General features: G+C 42.1%; 1 protein-coding gene across 5 annotated transcripts in view; it reads left to right on the top strand.

The window, feature by feature from the left end:
• Positions 1 to 17,894, top strand: part of PRKDC (protein kinase, DNA-activated, catalytic subunit) — a 794,135-nt gene that overhangs the window by 141,482 nt on the left and 634,759 nt on the right. For all 5 annotated transcript variants that reach the window (XR_013277654.1, XR_013277655.1, XM_077492661.1 and 2 more), the window contains exons 13-14: positions 305 to 473; positions 13,208 to 13,257. Coding sequence is in view for 3 of the 5 variants with exons in the window: in XM_077492661.1 (XP_077348787.1) it covers positions 305 to 473; positions 13,208 to 13,257 (219 nt within the window). In the remaining 2 variants the exon portion in view is untranslated. The remainder of the gene's footprint in view (positions 1 to 304; positions 474 to 13,207; positions 13,258 to 17,894) is intronic.

Below are 17,894 nucleotides of genomic sequence, written 5' to 3'. Positions count from 1 at the left end.
TAAGTGTTTACTGACATTGATGTTATTAAACCAATAATAAAGCCGTGGCCATGATTTATCCAAAGAATTAGTGTTGGTGTATTTATTTAATTTTGCTTGCCTGGAGTTCCAGCCTTCAATCCCATTACAGCGTCTTATTAAAATCAAACATTTTAAAATGTTTTTTCAGGTTAAACATTTAGTAGAACCCAATGCTGATTCAAAATACACGTTTTGTGGATTCCAGCTGTAGTTGCTTTTTTATGTGTAGTATATGTTTCCTGCAGTGAAAATCATTAATGCTAATAGTCGTTTTCTTCTTCAGATACCTGAAGTATACACACCTGTTCTTGAGCGTCTCCTGGTTGTCCAGATTGACACATTTCCACAATATAGCCCAAAAATGCAGTTCTCTTGCTGGAAGGCGATCATTAAGGTGTTCTTGTCTCTGGCAGGGAAGGGACCAGTGCTCTGGAGCCTGATCAGTACTGTGGGTGAGTTTTTGTTTATTGCTGCTAATCATAAAGTAACCTGGAACTGCCTAAAGCTGTGTTATACCAGTCCACTGCTTGGCATATTGCAGTATGAGTGTGGGGAATAGCACTAGAAGGTGCATGAGGCTTATGCTGTTCATACTCTATACGAAAAATTGTCCGAACCCATTTAGAAAAAGGAAAATTTGGCAGTGAACGCAAACAGTGCCGTCATGTAATCACAGATAAATTCAGTTCAGTGGACATAAATGAATGCTTTTTTTTTTTTTTTATTATTATTATATATACATATACCTAGTGCAGAAACACATTAACCTTTCAATTTATCGTTAGTTCGGCAGAAAATTTCCAAACTTGTCCTTCATTTTTTTGGCTCAAAAACGTCCCAACGATTATCGATTTTTGTGCCCTTTAACTGCACGAAAAACAAACAAATTGTCTAAATGATCGAATTTCAGACGATTTTTCGTATAGTGTATGGCAAGCATAAGTCTCAACCTGAGCAGAGTGTACAGCCCAGGCCTAGGATTCATGGGACTCCACTGGGACACAGGTTAATTTGAAGATCAACACAGGTGTTTACAGGGAACAAAGTTCCTGTTCTAAATCACCGTTACCCTAGGAACATTTTAGGCCATGTCAAGTTCATAAAGTGGGCTTCTACTCTGCCTTAACCGTGTTGCTGTCACCAACGTAAGCCATACAGTGACAACAGAACTTCTTCTTGGCTTAGTCATTATGTCTTACGTTGGCTGCATCCTATATCCTGCTATAGGTTTATGGTTGCTTTAGTAACCATGAACCTAATGTGGAACTGTTCCCCCAAATGCTGCTGATTAAAAAAAAAATTGCTCTGATTAGAGACTGACAGGTGCTGACCAAAGCTCTTGTTGAAAATGTAAACCCCCTCTCTCATCCAGCTGCTACTGCTGTTTGCCACTGCAGGTTGTGCCCCTTGTTTCCTTTTGCTGGCTGTGGGCAGCAGTGGGCACACAGATCCAATTTCAGGATCAAGAACGGGGGTTGGTAAATATGTCTCTCATACTTATTGACCCTTTACTTTTTCTGTATGAAAACCGTTTGTAATAGAAACTGATAACTCTTGTGTTCTTTCATACTTGAAGCATAATCAATGTTGTTTAATATATCTTCAGTTTATCAATATACAGGAAACAGAGAATTTTTTGGTTATTCAGTCAACATAGCTGTGGCCATTCTATGTTTGTATATTTATATAATCTATTTTCCTCTCTTTTTAGATACTGCTTTGGAAGAGTGTAATGGCACTTTCCTCAATAAAATAAAATCTAGCTTATCTCCTTTAATGCTATGTAGCATGAAGAAAATTTGTAAAAAAATATGATGAAAAAAAACCCATCAGTGTAAAAATACAAACTTGACCTACCTTAAGGGCAAATTCACACTAGGAACTGCATGTGAAGCACATAGAAACTGATTCTTGTGCAGTTATTTACATTTTGAATGGCTTGAAATTGCATGGCACCAAAAGTAGTGCATGCACTACTTTTGGAGATGCATTGCAACTGGATCATATAGTACTTTTGTAACATGCAATCTGATATGGGCAAAAGCAGTGCATTTGTGACCTGTGTTTGGCGTGTCTTTAACTTTGCACTCACTAACACGCGCCGCAGATCGCAAGGACAGTGCGATTGGAATGTGGTTCAGGAAACTGCCACAGAACGCACCACATTCTAGTTTTAACAGGCCCTAAAAAATAGCCTCAGCGATTAAACTGTCTGTCACCCCAACAAGTTTTAAGCAGGAGTATGTAGAGCAGTGTACAGAGGTCAGTAGTAGGTAGGACAGTGTATAGTCAGTAGTTTGTAGGACAGAGTACAGGGGTCCTTAGGGAAGAGGACAGGAGTCATAAACCAGAGATAAGTAGTCGCACAGAGCTCAGGATCAGTGGAATGTAAGCAGAGGTCAGATGGTACATAAGGCACAGTGCAGCAGTCAGAGGTGTTTAACAAGCAGCTGCCTGTTTTTTATCTACAGCCCTGGACATTTGCGGTTTCCTACTGTTAGGCAGCTGCCACTATATGCAATATAAGTGCTGTTGTCTAGCAGGTACACATGTGCACTGTATGCAGCAGCAGCCTTGCTTAACATTACCAGTCTGCACTGAGGACCTGTTGTTGTTACAGCCTCCTGGCACCTACCCCCTGCAGCCTTTATACCTCCAGCCTTCAGTAACTTGCTTTGCCGAATATGCCCCACCAGACTGCCCTATGGCCTCCTTGGCACAGACACTGTCTCTCATACCCACATAGCCCCAAGGCGGGACATTGTCCCTTTCTTAGTTCTTAGGCTCGGCTTTCCAAATTTTAAATCTCCACTCTGATCTGCAAAGGTTGCAGGTACAGGCAGGAGCTGGCGACATGATTTACCTGTTGGATAGTTGCAATTGACAGGTTGCTGACCCATGCCTTAGCACAAACCATAAAAAATTCAAACAAAGTGGTTCTAAAGGGCAGAAGTTTTTTTTTTTACACACATGCATTCAATATGCAACAGTTCTTGCACCAATGTGCAAGAGAGCAGGGGCTCTACTGGGTCTCCCCCTCCTCAATGGCTTACCCAGCCAGAGAGGAAAAAGAGGCGGGCGGAGATGAGCTTTCTATTGGGCACTCGGTAGGGGGCAGGAGCCAGAACCGCAGGCAGGGGACCCTAAAAGAAGTGGATCAAGGCTGCTCTGTGCAAAATCATTACACAGGGCAGGTAAGTATAACATGTTTATTTACCCCACCCCCCTATTTTTTTTCTTGACTTGGAAGTGTGGCTCAGGTTCGTCACCACACAGTGAAAAAGCAGCACTGTGCATGCGTGATGCTGCTAAGCATCAAGGGAATTGTAGTTCCTTTTGAAGCCGTAACGTTTCTGCAGGGAGCACACGCGGGAACCCAGAAGTTGAGAACATACAGAGAGGAAAGGAGGAAGTGCTGATAAAGCCTATTTATCTAACAGGTAAATAAAAATTTTGGCTGAAAGAACAGCTAGATTCATGATGCATATAGATTAGATATTGCCAAAAATTTTTTTTAGCTTAGCAACCCCTTTAACTCTAATAGATCAGATGGATGATTTTGAGAATAGAAGTCACAGAGTTAACATCTATATTAGAGGCATGCCAGAAGCTACTGCTCCCAGGGATATAGTTCCTTAACTGCGAGGTCTTTTAGGGTCGCTGGTTCAAATCCCAACCATGACACCATCTATTTGGAGTTTGCATATCCTCCCTGTTCCTGCATGGGTTTCCTCTGGCTACTTTGGGTTCCTCCCACACTCCAAAGACATGCTGGTAGGTTAATTAGACCCTGTCTAAAAAATTGGCCAAAATATGTGTATGTGTTTGTAAGCGCGTCGGGAAACTTGGTGTAAAGGACCGCGCTATACCGCAGATGGACGTCGGCGGCAAAAGCGCCCTGAGGCGATTCAGTTAGCAGAGGTAGCGATATACAAGTCATTTATTCATTCATTCAAACAGATTCTTGGTCAGGCAGCACCTCATCACATTGAAATATACCGTGCTCATAGAGACCTCCGTCCACCTTCAGATGACCCAGACAAGCCAAGGGATATTATCTGCAAGCTGCACAATTATTCCCTGAAGGAATGCATAATGTTTCATGTCAGAGGTGTCCACCACGTGGACTTTGGCGCAAAGTTGTCCTCCTTCGCGGATCTTTCCAGACGCACCTTAATGCAACATTGTGCCCTCAAGCCACTACTTGAGGCCCTTCAGGATGTAAATCTGGTCTACATCTTGCTCAATAAAGAGGAGTTGCCTGCAACACTTAAAGCTTACCCGCCATTGATGTTCCAGACTGGAGGTCCTCACCGGAAATTCCATTCCTTGCACACCCACAGCATTGGCGCCCTGCATGCCACAGGGGACCCAACAGGCGCAGGTCTAGAGATGACCCACCGGCCATATCGCAATCTCCCCATGTGAACTGACTGTCTAACTTGATATTGTTTCCTTCAGGGTTCTTTTTCAATTTTTTACTGCTGCTGTGGTAATTTGGTTTTTCACATCTTTGCTGCTGTGATTTTAATGCTGAACGTTTTTTTTTTCCCTCTGCCTGGCTCGCACCTGGTGCTGTGCTACTCGCTAATCTCCACTATATTTTTGGCCAGAAGGCTGAGTGGAGATTCCTGACTAGTAGTGGTTGGATACTTTCGGGGTGCCCTTTATGGCAAAGTTCCCCTTGAATGTATTGTATGTCTTGATGGTTCTTTGTTTTCTGGATTTTTTTACCTCCTATTTTCTCAGCACTCCTTGATTCTTGGATCAGTCACTTGCAGGTCTCTTCTTCCTCCTGACTTAGACCTGGGATACTTCCACGATTTCCGTACGTTATGGTTTCCCTGAAAATGGTATTGTATAATGTCCGTGGCTTAGGATCGCCTAATAAACCCAGTAAGTTGTGGCTCGAAACCAAAGGCTTGGGGGCACAGATTATTTTATTACAGGTGAGAAACTTTTGCACTGACTCGGTCCCCGTCTCCCCACGACCTGTATAAGCAATGGTTTCTCAGCAACTCTCCGCAATTTAAATCGAGCGGAGTTGCTATAGCCATACGTAAACAATGTCCCTTTGTCCTGGTGGACCAAATTTACTGACTCTTATGGCAGATACGTTTTGATTAAAGGCACCATTTTAGGTCGTAAATTCACTTTTGCAACCATGTATCCACCGAACACTTAACAGCTCACCTTCCTAGACTCCTTCTTAGACTCCATCTCCACTTTTAGAGAGGGCCAAATGAGCTTGGGGGTAGATTTCAATGTCAGCCCACACCCACGGATGGACACGGGGCATTCTACCCAGTCTTTCGCTTTCCTCAAACACTTCAGAAAATCCGTGCACTCCCACCACCTTGTTGATTGTTGGAGGGTACTCCAATCCACCAACAAAGATTTCAGCTACTACTTTATAGTGTATATACCCATATAGGCCCTAAAGAGACATCAGGCCTTGGGCCATGTACATAAACTCCATACCGCGACGGGTTCCCCAGTAGTTCACTCCTCTAAGATTGTGGCTGCCTTTCCGCACTGTTATGCCCAGCTCTACCATCTCCCTGCTACACTGCCTGGCTCGACGGCAGATCAGAGGCAGGGCCGTATTCTGGTGTATCTGGCAGAACCTCAAGCCCCCCCAACTCATTAACCAAACTAGCAAGCACCTTGATATCTCTATTACCCAGACGGAGTTGGAAACAGTGGTAAAAGAGCTCCCGAAAGGGAAAAGCCCAGGTCCTGACAGATATACGAATGCCTATTACAGTACCTTCCTCCCTTTGTCTAGCCCAATGTGTGCCTACTTTAACACTTTAGCGTTGGGTACTGCTATACCTAAAGAGGGACTACTGGCCCATATAATGGTGCACCCCAAAGAAGGGAAAGACCAGACTGCCCCTATAAGCTACCGACCGATATCACTTCTCAACAACTATATAGAAATATCACGAAGATCTTAGTGAACTGTCTTAAACCCATAATACCATCTACCATACATCCAGACCAGATGGGGTTTATTACTGGAAGTGAAGCTAGGGACAATTCTAACCGGGTAATTCAATTGATCCAGTGGGCATAAGCAGACTGGCTATTCACCCTATCTCCTGCTTTCTACTGACACTATAAAGGTGTTTGACATGGTCGACTGGGTATACCTTCGAGCTGTATTGAACAGACCAGGGCTTGGCCCTAACTTGTTCTCCTGGATAACCTTGCTCTATAACTCCCCTGAGGCCCGAGTTAAGGTGAATGGTGTCTTTTCGGGCACCTTCCCTATTATGAACGGAACTAGGCAGGGTTACCCACTGTCCCCCCTCATTTTCGCCCTCACCCTGGAACCATTGCTAGGATAGGATGTTCTTGAATCCAAATGTCGGGCTTTGTCGTTGGGCTAAGGCAGTGTTTCTCAAATCCAGTCCTCAGGCCCCCCCAACAGGTCATGTTTTCAGGATTTCCCTCAGATGAAACGGCTGTAGTAATTGCTAAGGCAGTGAAACTGATCAAATCACCTGTGAAAAATAATGGAAAACCTGAAAACATGACCTGTTGGGGGGGCCTAAGGACTGGATTTGAGAAACACTGGGCTAAGGGAACATAAATGATCTGCTTATGCGGATGATGTCCTGTTCTACGTGGATAACCCCTTGATCTCTCTCCCCAACATCATGGATGAACTACAGAACTTTAGCTTTCTCTCAAATTTCAAATTCAATTATAATAAATCTGAAATTCTATCCTTGAATATCTCATCGAGCTTGTGTACACAGTTGCAATCCTCTTTCTCCTTTTACTTGGTGCCACACTCGCCTGAAATATCTGGGTGTCTATCTTACCCCCCCCCCCTTCCCAGTTTTATAACAGTATTTACACCCTGCTACTCTCCACTTTAAAAACAGTCTTACGCAGATGGGACAAAGAGACCTTCTCGTGGATGGGCCGAGTCTGTGTTAAAGATGAATGTTTTAGCTCTAATCCTGTTCTACAAATGGTGCCTATCTCTTTACCCAGGTCTTTCTTTTCTATCCTTTACAGTACGTTCTTAAAATATATCTGGCATGGGCGAAGCCCTTGATTGGCTCTTCGCACCTTACAGAGACCTAAGCGGTTGGGAGACCTGGGAGTCACAGATATACGCAAATATTAAGAGGCGATTGCTCTGCAGCGGGTATTGGACTGGCACCATGAGGTGTCCACTAAGGTGTGGGTATCTTTTGAAATTTTTTTAGCCGACCACAACTTATTCCATGGCCCATGGTTTCCCTGGGCACATAGAGGTCTGTCACCATTTGTTTCTCCAGTTACTGCTCACGCTTTGCAGCAATGGGATGCCCTCAACAGGTCAGGAAAGCTTTCCCCTCGGTTCTCACCCCTAGCTCCCCTGGGAGGCTTCCCTTGGTTTGTCCCAGGGGAACACCTGTCTTTCTTCCGTGCCTGGACAGCAGATGGCGAGGTGAGGTGCAGCATGTTCTTCCAAGACCAGGGATTAATCCCATTGAAGGAACTTAGAGCTCAATTTGGTAGATTCCCCACTAAACGATTGGAGATATAGACAGCTTCTACATTTTACACGTGGTCTACCTCTAGCCATATGCTCCCCTACCTCCTCCATGCCTTTTGAGAAGCTGTGCATGTCTGCCAGTCCAATCCTGCGCTCCATATCTGTCCTTTATGAGATGCTACTAGGGCAGGAACCCAAGGGAAAGCCAATATACATTCGAGAATGTGAAAGAGACCTGCAACATGAGTTTACTGAGCTGCAACTTGACCATTTATGCCACCTTACTCACTCTAGTTCTAGTTCTGTTGACATAAAAATGCAGAATGGGTTCAAGGTAATGACTAGATGTATAGGGTCCCCACCAAACTTGCTAAAATATACCCAACCTCCTCAAATGCGTGCTGGCAGGACTGTGGGCATAGGGGTTATTTTCACATTTGGTGGGACTGCCCTAAGTTACAGCCTTACTGGCAGGACATTAGAACCCAAATAAACCTCATCTTGAACATGGACCTCCCCAACTCTCAATGGGTTTCCTCCATGTCCCCACCATCCCTCTCAGCCTTTATTGAAAGTCAATACTGCCTCACCTCCTGAATGCAGCTAGGAGATTAATCCACATCTACTGGAAAAACAGTCAAGTTTCAAGCCACTTGGAATGGATTTGTCTTGTGAACGATATTAGGGCTGCAGAGGACTTGATGGCGACATGTATGGACAGACATGATAAATGTTATGGAATTTGGACCACTTGGATTCATTATGTAGACGAGGCCTGCACAAATGCAGAACCAATGGGTACCGTCCGTGTGGGAGGAGTTTAACTGTTAGAAAATGATAGTTACTAAGGTTGAATAAAGACACCAGTTCAACCTGAGTGAGTGTCTACAATTGTCTCTTTCCTTGTTCATTGCACACTCACATCGGTTCCTACCCTCAAGGAGCCTACAATCCAAGATCTCCATTCATATACTAGGGCCACTTTTGGACAGAAGCCAATTAACCGACCTGCATGTCTTTGGAGTGTGGGAGGAAATCAGAGTACCCAGAGGAAACCCGCACAGGGAGAACATGCAAACTCCAGGCAGGTAGTGTCGTGGTTGGGATTCAAACCAGTGACCCTTCTTACTGCTAGGTGAGAGTGCTAACCACTACACCACTGTGTTATAGACTTGACCTGATCAGCCGAGATATTTGATATATGACTGCTAGTACATTTTAATAGAGTGCTTTTCTTCTTTTCCTTTATTTTTGTTGTTTGGTTTTAATGCTTCATGTTTTCTTTATCTGTCTGCTATCTGGCCTCTAGTTTTTCCTGGCCAATTCAGTGGTTTGCTCATTACTACTGCTAAATATGGTAGCAGGGCTAGAGGCAAACTAATAGTGATATGGCTCATATGTTTTAATGACCATGAAGAGGATGCCTCCGTCTCTTAACACCCTCTATGTTGGATGGCCAATCGGGCCTTATGTTATGTACTTTGATCAAATATCCACTTCGGTTGCTTTGTCCTCTCGTTTTCATGGCTGTTAATTGATTATCGTCTTTTTTGTCAGAATTGTGAACCTAAATAAAGATATTATATATATATATATATATATATATATATATATATATGCCAGTACATTTTAAAAGAGATCTTGGTAAAGACTCAAGTGTAGTGTACTTAGATTTCAGGGTATAGAGATGATAAAAGTAGGATGACAAGGGGGTAATTTTAAAGCATGCCCTCTCCGGGGCTTAAACAGTGGATATATGAATGGAAAATTTTGACACCTTGAGGGCTAAACATAGATACAAACTTGAATTGCTACATTAAGGAGTAGAGTAGATAAGTAATTAGTTACTTACCATCCCATTATCGGAACAAAATCAAGCCAGGGTCAGCACTGCTCAAGGCTTCTTCTGATTGGCTGAGGTAGAATTTATGACATCATCCACCTGCCTCGCCACCTCAACCAATCAGGGTAGCCTTGCATTAATTCAAAAAAATTCAAGTCTCCATGTAATTGGCTGACTCCTTGGCTGGACCCAAGCAGGTGCAAAAAAAAAACTATTTATTTCACTAGTAGTTGGAGCGGCTTGGAGAGCTGTATGAAAGGAACTTTTTTGGCTTGCCCTTAGGAGTTACTACCTAGGATTTATTTTTATTTTTTTTGCTTTCTTGTTTTTTAGGATTATTTGCTCCAGTCAAAGGATTTTTTTTGTTTTTAGTCAATTGTGGTGCTGGGTGACAGATATACAGTATATAGATCTAGGCAGTTCTCCCAGAACTGCCATTTGAGTGCATGCAGTTCCCCACTGTGGTGGGATTGATGTGACGACACTGCCCTTACAAAGTTGCCTGACCCTACGGTTTGCATGTACGATGGTTGGACCTGGTCTTCCCGTCATGGCACTGTGCTTGGGCTGATGTCAAGCAAATCACAATAGGATTGGATTGGGGCTTCTATTCAAATCGCTTCACTGTTGTGAAAAAAGATGGCGTCTGCCTGATTCTGGATCTGAAGGACTTCATAGTTTTAGTTTAAATGCGTTTGTGAAAGTATTCATGTTTTAGATGGAGTCGTGCACTCAGTGGAAGCTTCTCTACACCAGGGAGAATCTCCTGGCCTCAGTCGACATCAGGAGTGCCTACCTCATGGTTGCTTCCTTCCTTTGCAAAACTGTTCCAGGCTCCTGCAGCGGGGTGATTCTGGTCAGGTAGAACAGCTTTCTAGGGTCGTGGGACTTGACTATTCCATTGTCCCACCTGGAAAAGGTGTCGTGTTTCGGTGGATTAGGCAAGAGGACTCTTTGGTGGTGGTGGTGGGGGGGGGGGGGGGGGGTGATGAGTCACTTCAGGGTCAGTAGACTCGTGAGAAAACCAGGCACATTGGATCTTGGAGCAATTCACCTTTCCCTCTTTCATTGGACAGCTTTTTTGAAGGTCACCTGAACAGAATCCAGTTCACTACTGTGGCTTTCTTCCACCATCAAGGCAGCACTAAGAGCTCGGCAGCTGCACTGGAAGTGGCCCTGACCCTCGTTTCACTGAAATTCAATGTCCCTGCCTTGTCTGGAGTCCTCCCTCTGGGAGTGCACAACTAGCAGTCATCATAGTCTGAATCGGGGGGGAATGGTCGGTACACACAGATGTTTTTCACCAGTTGGTGCAGAGCATATGGCAGAAGGTCATTCTGGTACTACTGATTGCTCTGAATTGTATGTGCCCAGACCTGGTTCACAAATCTTGTTTGGTTAGTCGCGAACATCCCTTGGTGTCTCCTTTCTTAGGTCTGATCTGCCACCCTGCTTTACAGTCGCTGACTTTAATGGTATGGCTGTTAAAAGCCAGGTGCTGAAGGATAAAGGTCTCCCTCCGACTATTATTTCCACCATGCTTTGAGCTTGGACATTTACCCTTTCTCTTTGGTCCTTTAATCCAGGAGGTCATGCATGGTGTTTCACCTATAAGGCCCTCTCTGGCACCACGAGGCCTGGTTTTGTTTGCTCTGAAAAAGCCTAATTTTGGGTATATCTGAGAAATTCCTCTATACGCTAAAGGAAGCCTTCCTGGTTGTCAATAGGGTGCATATGGTCTTCTAACTAGGAGCACTTTCTTTTAAGCAACCGTTTTTAGTAAGGATAAGGTGATCCTTTTGGCCTTGATTGTCTGAAGGTTGTATTGGCCTTTCATTTTAATGAGGATATTGTCTGGCAGTCTGTGCTTCCATGCCAAGTGGCTCTTCTTTATTTGGATGTAGTTTGGGTCATTAGATTTTACCTGAATTCTGTCTGAAAGACTGTTTCCTTGTTCAGACCTAGGTGGTCCAAGTAAGGGACAGGCATCAAATATTTCCATGTGGATTTGCCAAGTTCATGCCCTTGTGGGCTGGGAACCTCCCTTTCTTGTTACTGCTCATTCTACCATGTTGCTGAGCGTGTCCTTGGCTGTTTATGCGGATACCAGTTTTGGTCAGAAAGTTTGGCGGGCAGCAGTTTGAGTTCTGACGAGTGCTGTTCCTTGTACTGTTTGGTTTCTTAGTTCTGTGCCCTCCCTTTTTGTTTCTGGCACTGTTTTGGGACATTCCATCTGTCAAAATCTTAAGTTCTGACTGTGTCCTTCAATAGTTTAGCTACCAGCAGAAGCTGCCCGAGGGTGTTTCCTTTTCTGTTGCATCCAGCATCCTATTCCTGCAGATGGCGTAATTAAACCCATCTGTGAAGATCTGTAGACTGACTGTGTCCTTCAAGGCGTGCACAGAAAAGGATTTCATGGAGTGTGAAGGGGAGGGCCCGTGGAACCCAGAATCCCTTGGAGAGGTTGGGAAACCCTTGTTTAAGCTCTCCATGCACCTCCTATGTCTAAGTGACCCTGTGTCCATTAGGGGCACAGGGCGAATGAGAAAAATGGACAGCTGTTTAATGGACAATGAGACGGTGATTGGTTAAATGTAACAGTAATACTTATCCACAATATCTCCCAGGATATATAAAGAACTGATCAAAGGCCTCTAGAACTGGGTAGGAGCTGGACAGTCTACTCCTACTATAGTATATTGCCTGCTAGGCTCAGGAGGGGGGAGATCACTGTTTGTATTGCTAATTGTAATTCGTCTCTGCTATTGTGAGAAGGTTTGCTGTGTTTATATTTATGATAATGTTGGTTGTGTCTTCTGAGCTAAAAGACAGCAAGTCTGTCCTGAAAGGTCATGCCTCTGAGTCACCTAGGCTGTCTAAACAATTAGTTAATTAGCTTATGTTGGGTTTCTGGTTACAGTTTGTATTGTCATTCTGGTGTATATGTTTTTGTGAGATCTCAAAATAAACGGTCCATGTTCAAGCTGTGTAACTGAGATAGTCTCGTCTCCATCTTGGTTACAATATTCGGCTGTAAAATCTGATATCTGATGGTCCAGATTGGAGGAAGCTGTGTACTGACAGAAGCACTCAAGCGGAGTGCGACGGGGATCCGATACATGGAGGTACCTGGATATGCAAAGGTTGGAAGGGAACGCCCAAAACTCTCAGGTGGACTACAACAGAGCAAGGATGTGTGGGAGTTCTCACTGGCAGAGTATCAGAAACCTATAAGAAGTCTGGGTCTGACTCAAACCACCAAGCACCATCTTTCATTTTAAAGTTATAGTAATGGTTTACATTAATTTTTCTATAAATATTATGCTTATCTGCTCCGTGCAATGGTTTTGCACAGAGCAGCCTCGATCCTCTAATTCTGGGGTCCCTGCGGGCACTTTAGGCTCCCCCCACCCTCACTCCTGTCTGTCAATAATGAATGACCCTCGACCCTGCTCCCTCCTCACTGCCTGTGATTGACAGCAGTCAATGAGGAGAGAGAAAGCCGGAGGATCCTCTGCTTTTGTGCATCACGGTAAGGGGGAAGCTGCAGGGGGGGGGGGGGGACACTAGTTGCATGCACAATGTTTTTTTACCTTAATGCATTAAAGGCTAATAAAAAAAAATCGGCCTTTTCATTAGGTTTAGCTTATTAAACTTCAGTTCAGTTGCTTAATGCAAATAAAAAAAATAAAAAGACTTAACGTTTGACTACTGTAATTTTGTATTAATTGCCTCCCATCCCTCCAGTATACAGGCTGTACAAAAAAGTGAACTTCACCTTTTCTTCACAATTAACTGTCCGTCATAAGTTACTGATATAATTTTTTAATCAAATTTTTTTTCAGTGCACCAAGGATTAATTCGGGTCTGTTCCAAACCAGTTATATTTGAAAAGGTAATACTTATAAACTATGCTCTTCTCAAACAGTAATGCTATTTTTAAATTTGACATATTATGTAACTGCATTAGGCCTCATGCACACAGGCTTATGAAATAAGCAGTAAATATGCACACATAATGTTTGAATGTAAATTCATTCTGTCTCAATTGTTTTTGTTAGTTTTACAAAATAAAGTAACAATTTAGTAAACATTTTTGCAATGTTGAGGCTATCAAGAATGGTAAAGGTATACAGTGAAAAATCGAAGAATATCCATATAGTCCCGTATCTTAATCTGATGGTACTCACAACCACTAAGCTATAGTTGTGATAATCACCAGTTTTGACTCAAAAGGAAGAAAAAAAACATGCATATAAGAAACAAAAAGGGGGTTAAACAATATTAACAATATAAGTTCGAAGATATGACAGGATTTTACTGTGATAAACATCCGATAGGATGTAAATGCATTCTCCTGGTCAGAATAATAATTTTGGCCATTGGAATACATTTCCATGCATACTCCAAGTTTTTTTTTTTTCTGCTTAAAAGCTCTTCTCAGAACATGCCTTTTGGTGCTTTTATTTATTTTTGTACTGCCTGTAAAAGCTCCTCTTCAAATATGCCTGTAAAATGTCTGCGTGCCTGATCACGTAGACTAACTAACATAGATGTGCCAAACACCTTTTATAAATGACATTTTATAAACTTTAGACTTATTTTTCATATTTATCATGTTATTGGGTTTTTGATAACTGCCTACAACATTGGTTTATGTGCCTTTTCTTCCTTCGGTTTAGCAAAATTGCTTTCATCCTTGTTACCTACATATAGATCTTATTGACATTCACCTTATCATGCTGAAAACCTAGAATATTTCTTAACTAGTGTTCATGGGAAAACTGACTTCTAGTAATTGGAGAGCATAATCAATTTGGTGGTGACCTGTCTGATAACATAAGCTCCCTCCCCTCTAAGAAAATACTGTCAGTGGATGGGTTTAAACAACATAAGGCTTGAACGGGCAACGAGGAAACATCCACTCAGCTGCCCAGGAGAGTTAGACATCTGCTAATGAAAACAAAAAGGATATGGTGCGCTGAGGAGCATGTTGTCTACCATCTGGCCTCCATTCATGAAACAAATATCTTCATATTTGATGAGACCTCAGACAGGCCATGAGGCAAGCATTACAGGGAAACACTGTACTTCCAAAACCCGGGGACCACTAGTAAAATGGTCTTGCCAAGCTGAGGAAAAGGAAGCAAACTACTCTACGGAATAAAAAACCTAGAACAGCCCGGGAAGGCCCTTTGGAAGCTGCTACTCTATTGTACACCAAATATACAAAAAAGAAGAATAGAAAAATATGAATTTCGCTAACCTGTAAATAAGGCATATGAATATATGTGTAAAACACAAAATCAACCTTGTGCTAATACAACTTAATATCGCCAATCATCAAAAAAACACAATCAGTGTTATGGTAACCAAACCTCCAAGGGCAGGTGCCAATTAATACATAACAAATGTTTGTGATCCCCACATTTAAATAAACATTTAAATAGACATGTGAACCAAAATTGATAATAGTGCTGGTAAATAAATATTAATATTAAATAATGTCCATCTTGAATAGCCAGCCACCCGTGATAAAGTGAGAAATGCTGAATTCCAATGAAACTCCTCAAAAGTGCAAGCCGTGTTATCTCCACCACCAGATATATAGAGATTGGCTCCTTACCAGACAGATATGACCCCTCGTTACAGAGGGTCCCAGCAGGTGTAAAAGTGTGGTATATGGGCTCTCACGCTGTTAAACTGGCCCTCCAATCCTGTATCTTCCACAATATGAAAATGGCTCAGTCAATTACAGATCCTCCCCTCCCGTGCACCACTCTCCACTCAATGCGATAGCACATAAAAGATATAAAGGCTCCAGATAGTGTAAAACGTTTAACTTTAATTATATAAGTATATAAAAATATTGCACTAAAATAAACCCTCAAAATGACATCAGGCCTTAAGAAGGGGCCCCTGGATGACGTAAGTTTTTACGAAACGCGTAGAGTGGAGCGAAGCACTGTCGTCGCCTTGTTTTCGTTTTTTGGCATTCCGGGAAGCACGGGTTTGTTTGTGTGCGTCCGGCCGGCACACACTTCTTAAGGCTTGATGTCATTTTGAGTTTCTAAGTGCATTTCTGTGATGTCTTGATTGGTAGGGTAAGGGAAAAGCAGGTCTCGTAAGTACCTTTCCGAGGTCTGGTCCTAGATTGTTGACACAGAAGATTCACTGGGGAGAGTCTGCCCTAGTTAGAACCGGCGACTGTATAGGTGAATCATAAAGATAATATCCTCTAATGGGATAGGAACTATTATAGGCATATTAGATAAAGAGAACTCGAAGACTTAAATATATATATAAAAAAATAATTTTATTACATATAATTAAAAAATTATGTTGGAGATTAAAGGATATGGCTTGTAGACATTTATACAGTAACAATACAGCAGGTTGGTATGGTTACCTAAACCTCAACCAAGCATAATTGTAAAATGAGACAACTGACGCATTTCGAAATTGAGGGTTTACAATCTTCAGGAACGCTCATAGGTAAGTATGGAGATACTCTAGATCATAAGATTCTAGCCAAAATTCTTGCAAAAAAGGTTAAATATGGTTATTACCTCTATTATCCATAATGATTAAACAAGATTTATTCCAGGGGAATCAACATCAATTAATATAAGAACGTAAATAGTAGCAGTTAAAAGATCATATTCCAAACACACATGCATTGGTATCTTTGGATACGGTTAGAGCATTTGACTCTATAGTGGCCGTTTTTAAGAGTGACACTGAAAAGATTTGGATTTGGAGAAAGATTTTTAAAATGGGTGGGTATATTCTATAAACAGCCGTGGTCAAATTTGCTGGTGAATGGTATGCTATCGCCTCCTGTAAAGCTGTATAGAGGGACTAGACGAGGATGTCCCACATCTCCACAACTGTTAGCAATAGCGATAGAAGCTTTAGCGTTAAGATTTAGGCAGTAAAAGAAATACAAGGGAATTACTCAAGGGGAAAAAAAATAAGTGTATTGGGTTGTATGCAGATGGAATCATATTATACATGTTGGATGCTCAGAGTACATTAAATTAAGCCATGAAGATAATAGAGACATTTGGAGAGTTATCTGGCCTGAAGATAAATTGGCAGAAATATGCATTGATGCCATTAAGACCGGAAATACAGATGGGGGGGGGGGGGGGGGTGGTCTACAGCCCCTATTAAAATAGTACAGTTCTTTAAGTATTTGGGAATTTATATTACCGCAAGAGGCATTGAAAGCTAATGTATATCCTCTAACAGAGCACATAAAATATAAATTGTGGATATAGTCTAAAATGCAGCTATCAGTAGTAGAATACATTTGATTAAAAGTATAATAGTCCCTTCATGCTTATATGTGTTTTAACATTTTCCAGTAATACCTATATTTAACAAACTGAACTCCCAGTTTATAAAATTCATGTGGACTAATGGTAGATGTAAATTAATTAAAACTAACAACATTGCATCAACCTAAACCCATGGCAGGTGCTGCTCTGCCAGATATATATCTATATTATCTAGCTGGCAAATGGAAGCACCTACAGAAGTGGATAGCTCAGGAGCAGGGCAAGGGAGTGGAGGGGTACTTAAGATCTTAGTGGTAGATGAACTGTTATTGAGACTAGAGGCACAGGCAGCGAGATTACCAAGGGTAAAAATCCCCATACTAACTCAGGCACGATCAGTATGGAAAGAAACAAAAAAAGTGGTGGGATATAATGATACTCCTTTGGCTTATTCCACACTGGAATCTCCAAACTTGGAGCAGTTAAAGATATTCGTGGACTGTGCGTTCTGGAAATGGAAGGGAATAGTCACAATGACACAATTATATAACTATAGAACATTACACTAATTTGAATATCTGTGTAAACCGCATGATATCTCATATACAATTTTTTTTTCTAAACTTGGACTTGTCACGTGCTACAGTCAAATAGGTAACCAGAACCCTAAGATATCTAGAGTCCCCCTTATAGGAGTACTCGGATCACAGGGCCCTAAAGGACTAATATCTATATTATATGCACACCTAATCCAGGCTAAATAGGCAGCAGCCCATTGAGAGTAAGATAAATGTCAGATGATTATTCTGAATCTGACAGATGAGAAGTGGGAGGAGATATGTTCTATACATCTGACGGTTTCACCAGTGCCTAATAATTCAATTATATATGACGCATCTGATACATCTTAGCCCAAATAGACTATGTGAAATGGGCTACATCACACTGCCTGCGATGTCGTCAAGAGGAATCAGATTTCCTACATTTAATGTGGAACTGTGAACACACTTTAAGATATTGGAACCAGGCAATAGGAAAGCTGTCATGTGGTGGGAAAATCGATCCCATGTAATGTGGAGGTATGTCTGTTGGGAGGATGAGATATGGCCTAGATATAAATCTTACTGCAGGAAACATTATTTTTGGCACTGAGGCAAATAGTGGTAAGGTGGATGCAGATGGAAAGACCTTCGGTAAATCAATGGATGAAAACAGTTAATCAAGTGATACCCTATGAGAAAATAATGTA

This window comes from Lithobates pipiens, unplaced genomic scaffold (genome assembly GCF_037356315.1).
Source record: "Lithobates pipiens isolate NorthernLeopardFrog02 unplaced genomic scaffold, aLitPip1_a1.2 Scaffold_19, whole genome shotgun sequence".
NCBI lineage: Eukaryota > Metazoa > Chordata > Amphibia > Anura > Ranidae > Lithobates > Lithobates pipiens.
Note: the sequence above shows the minus strand (reverse complement) of the source record. Positions and strands in the feature narration are given on the sequence as shown.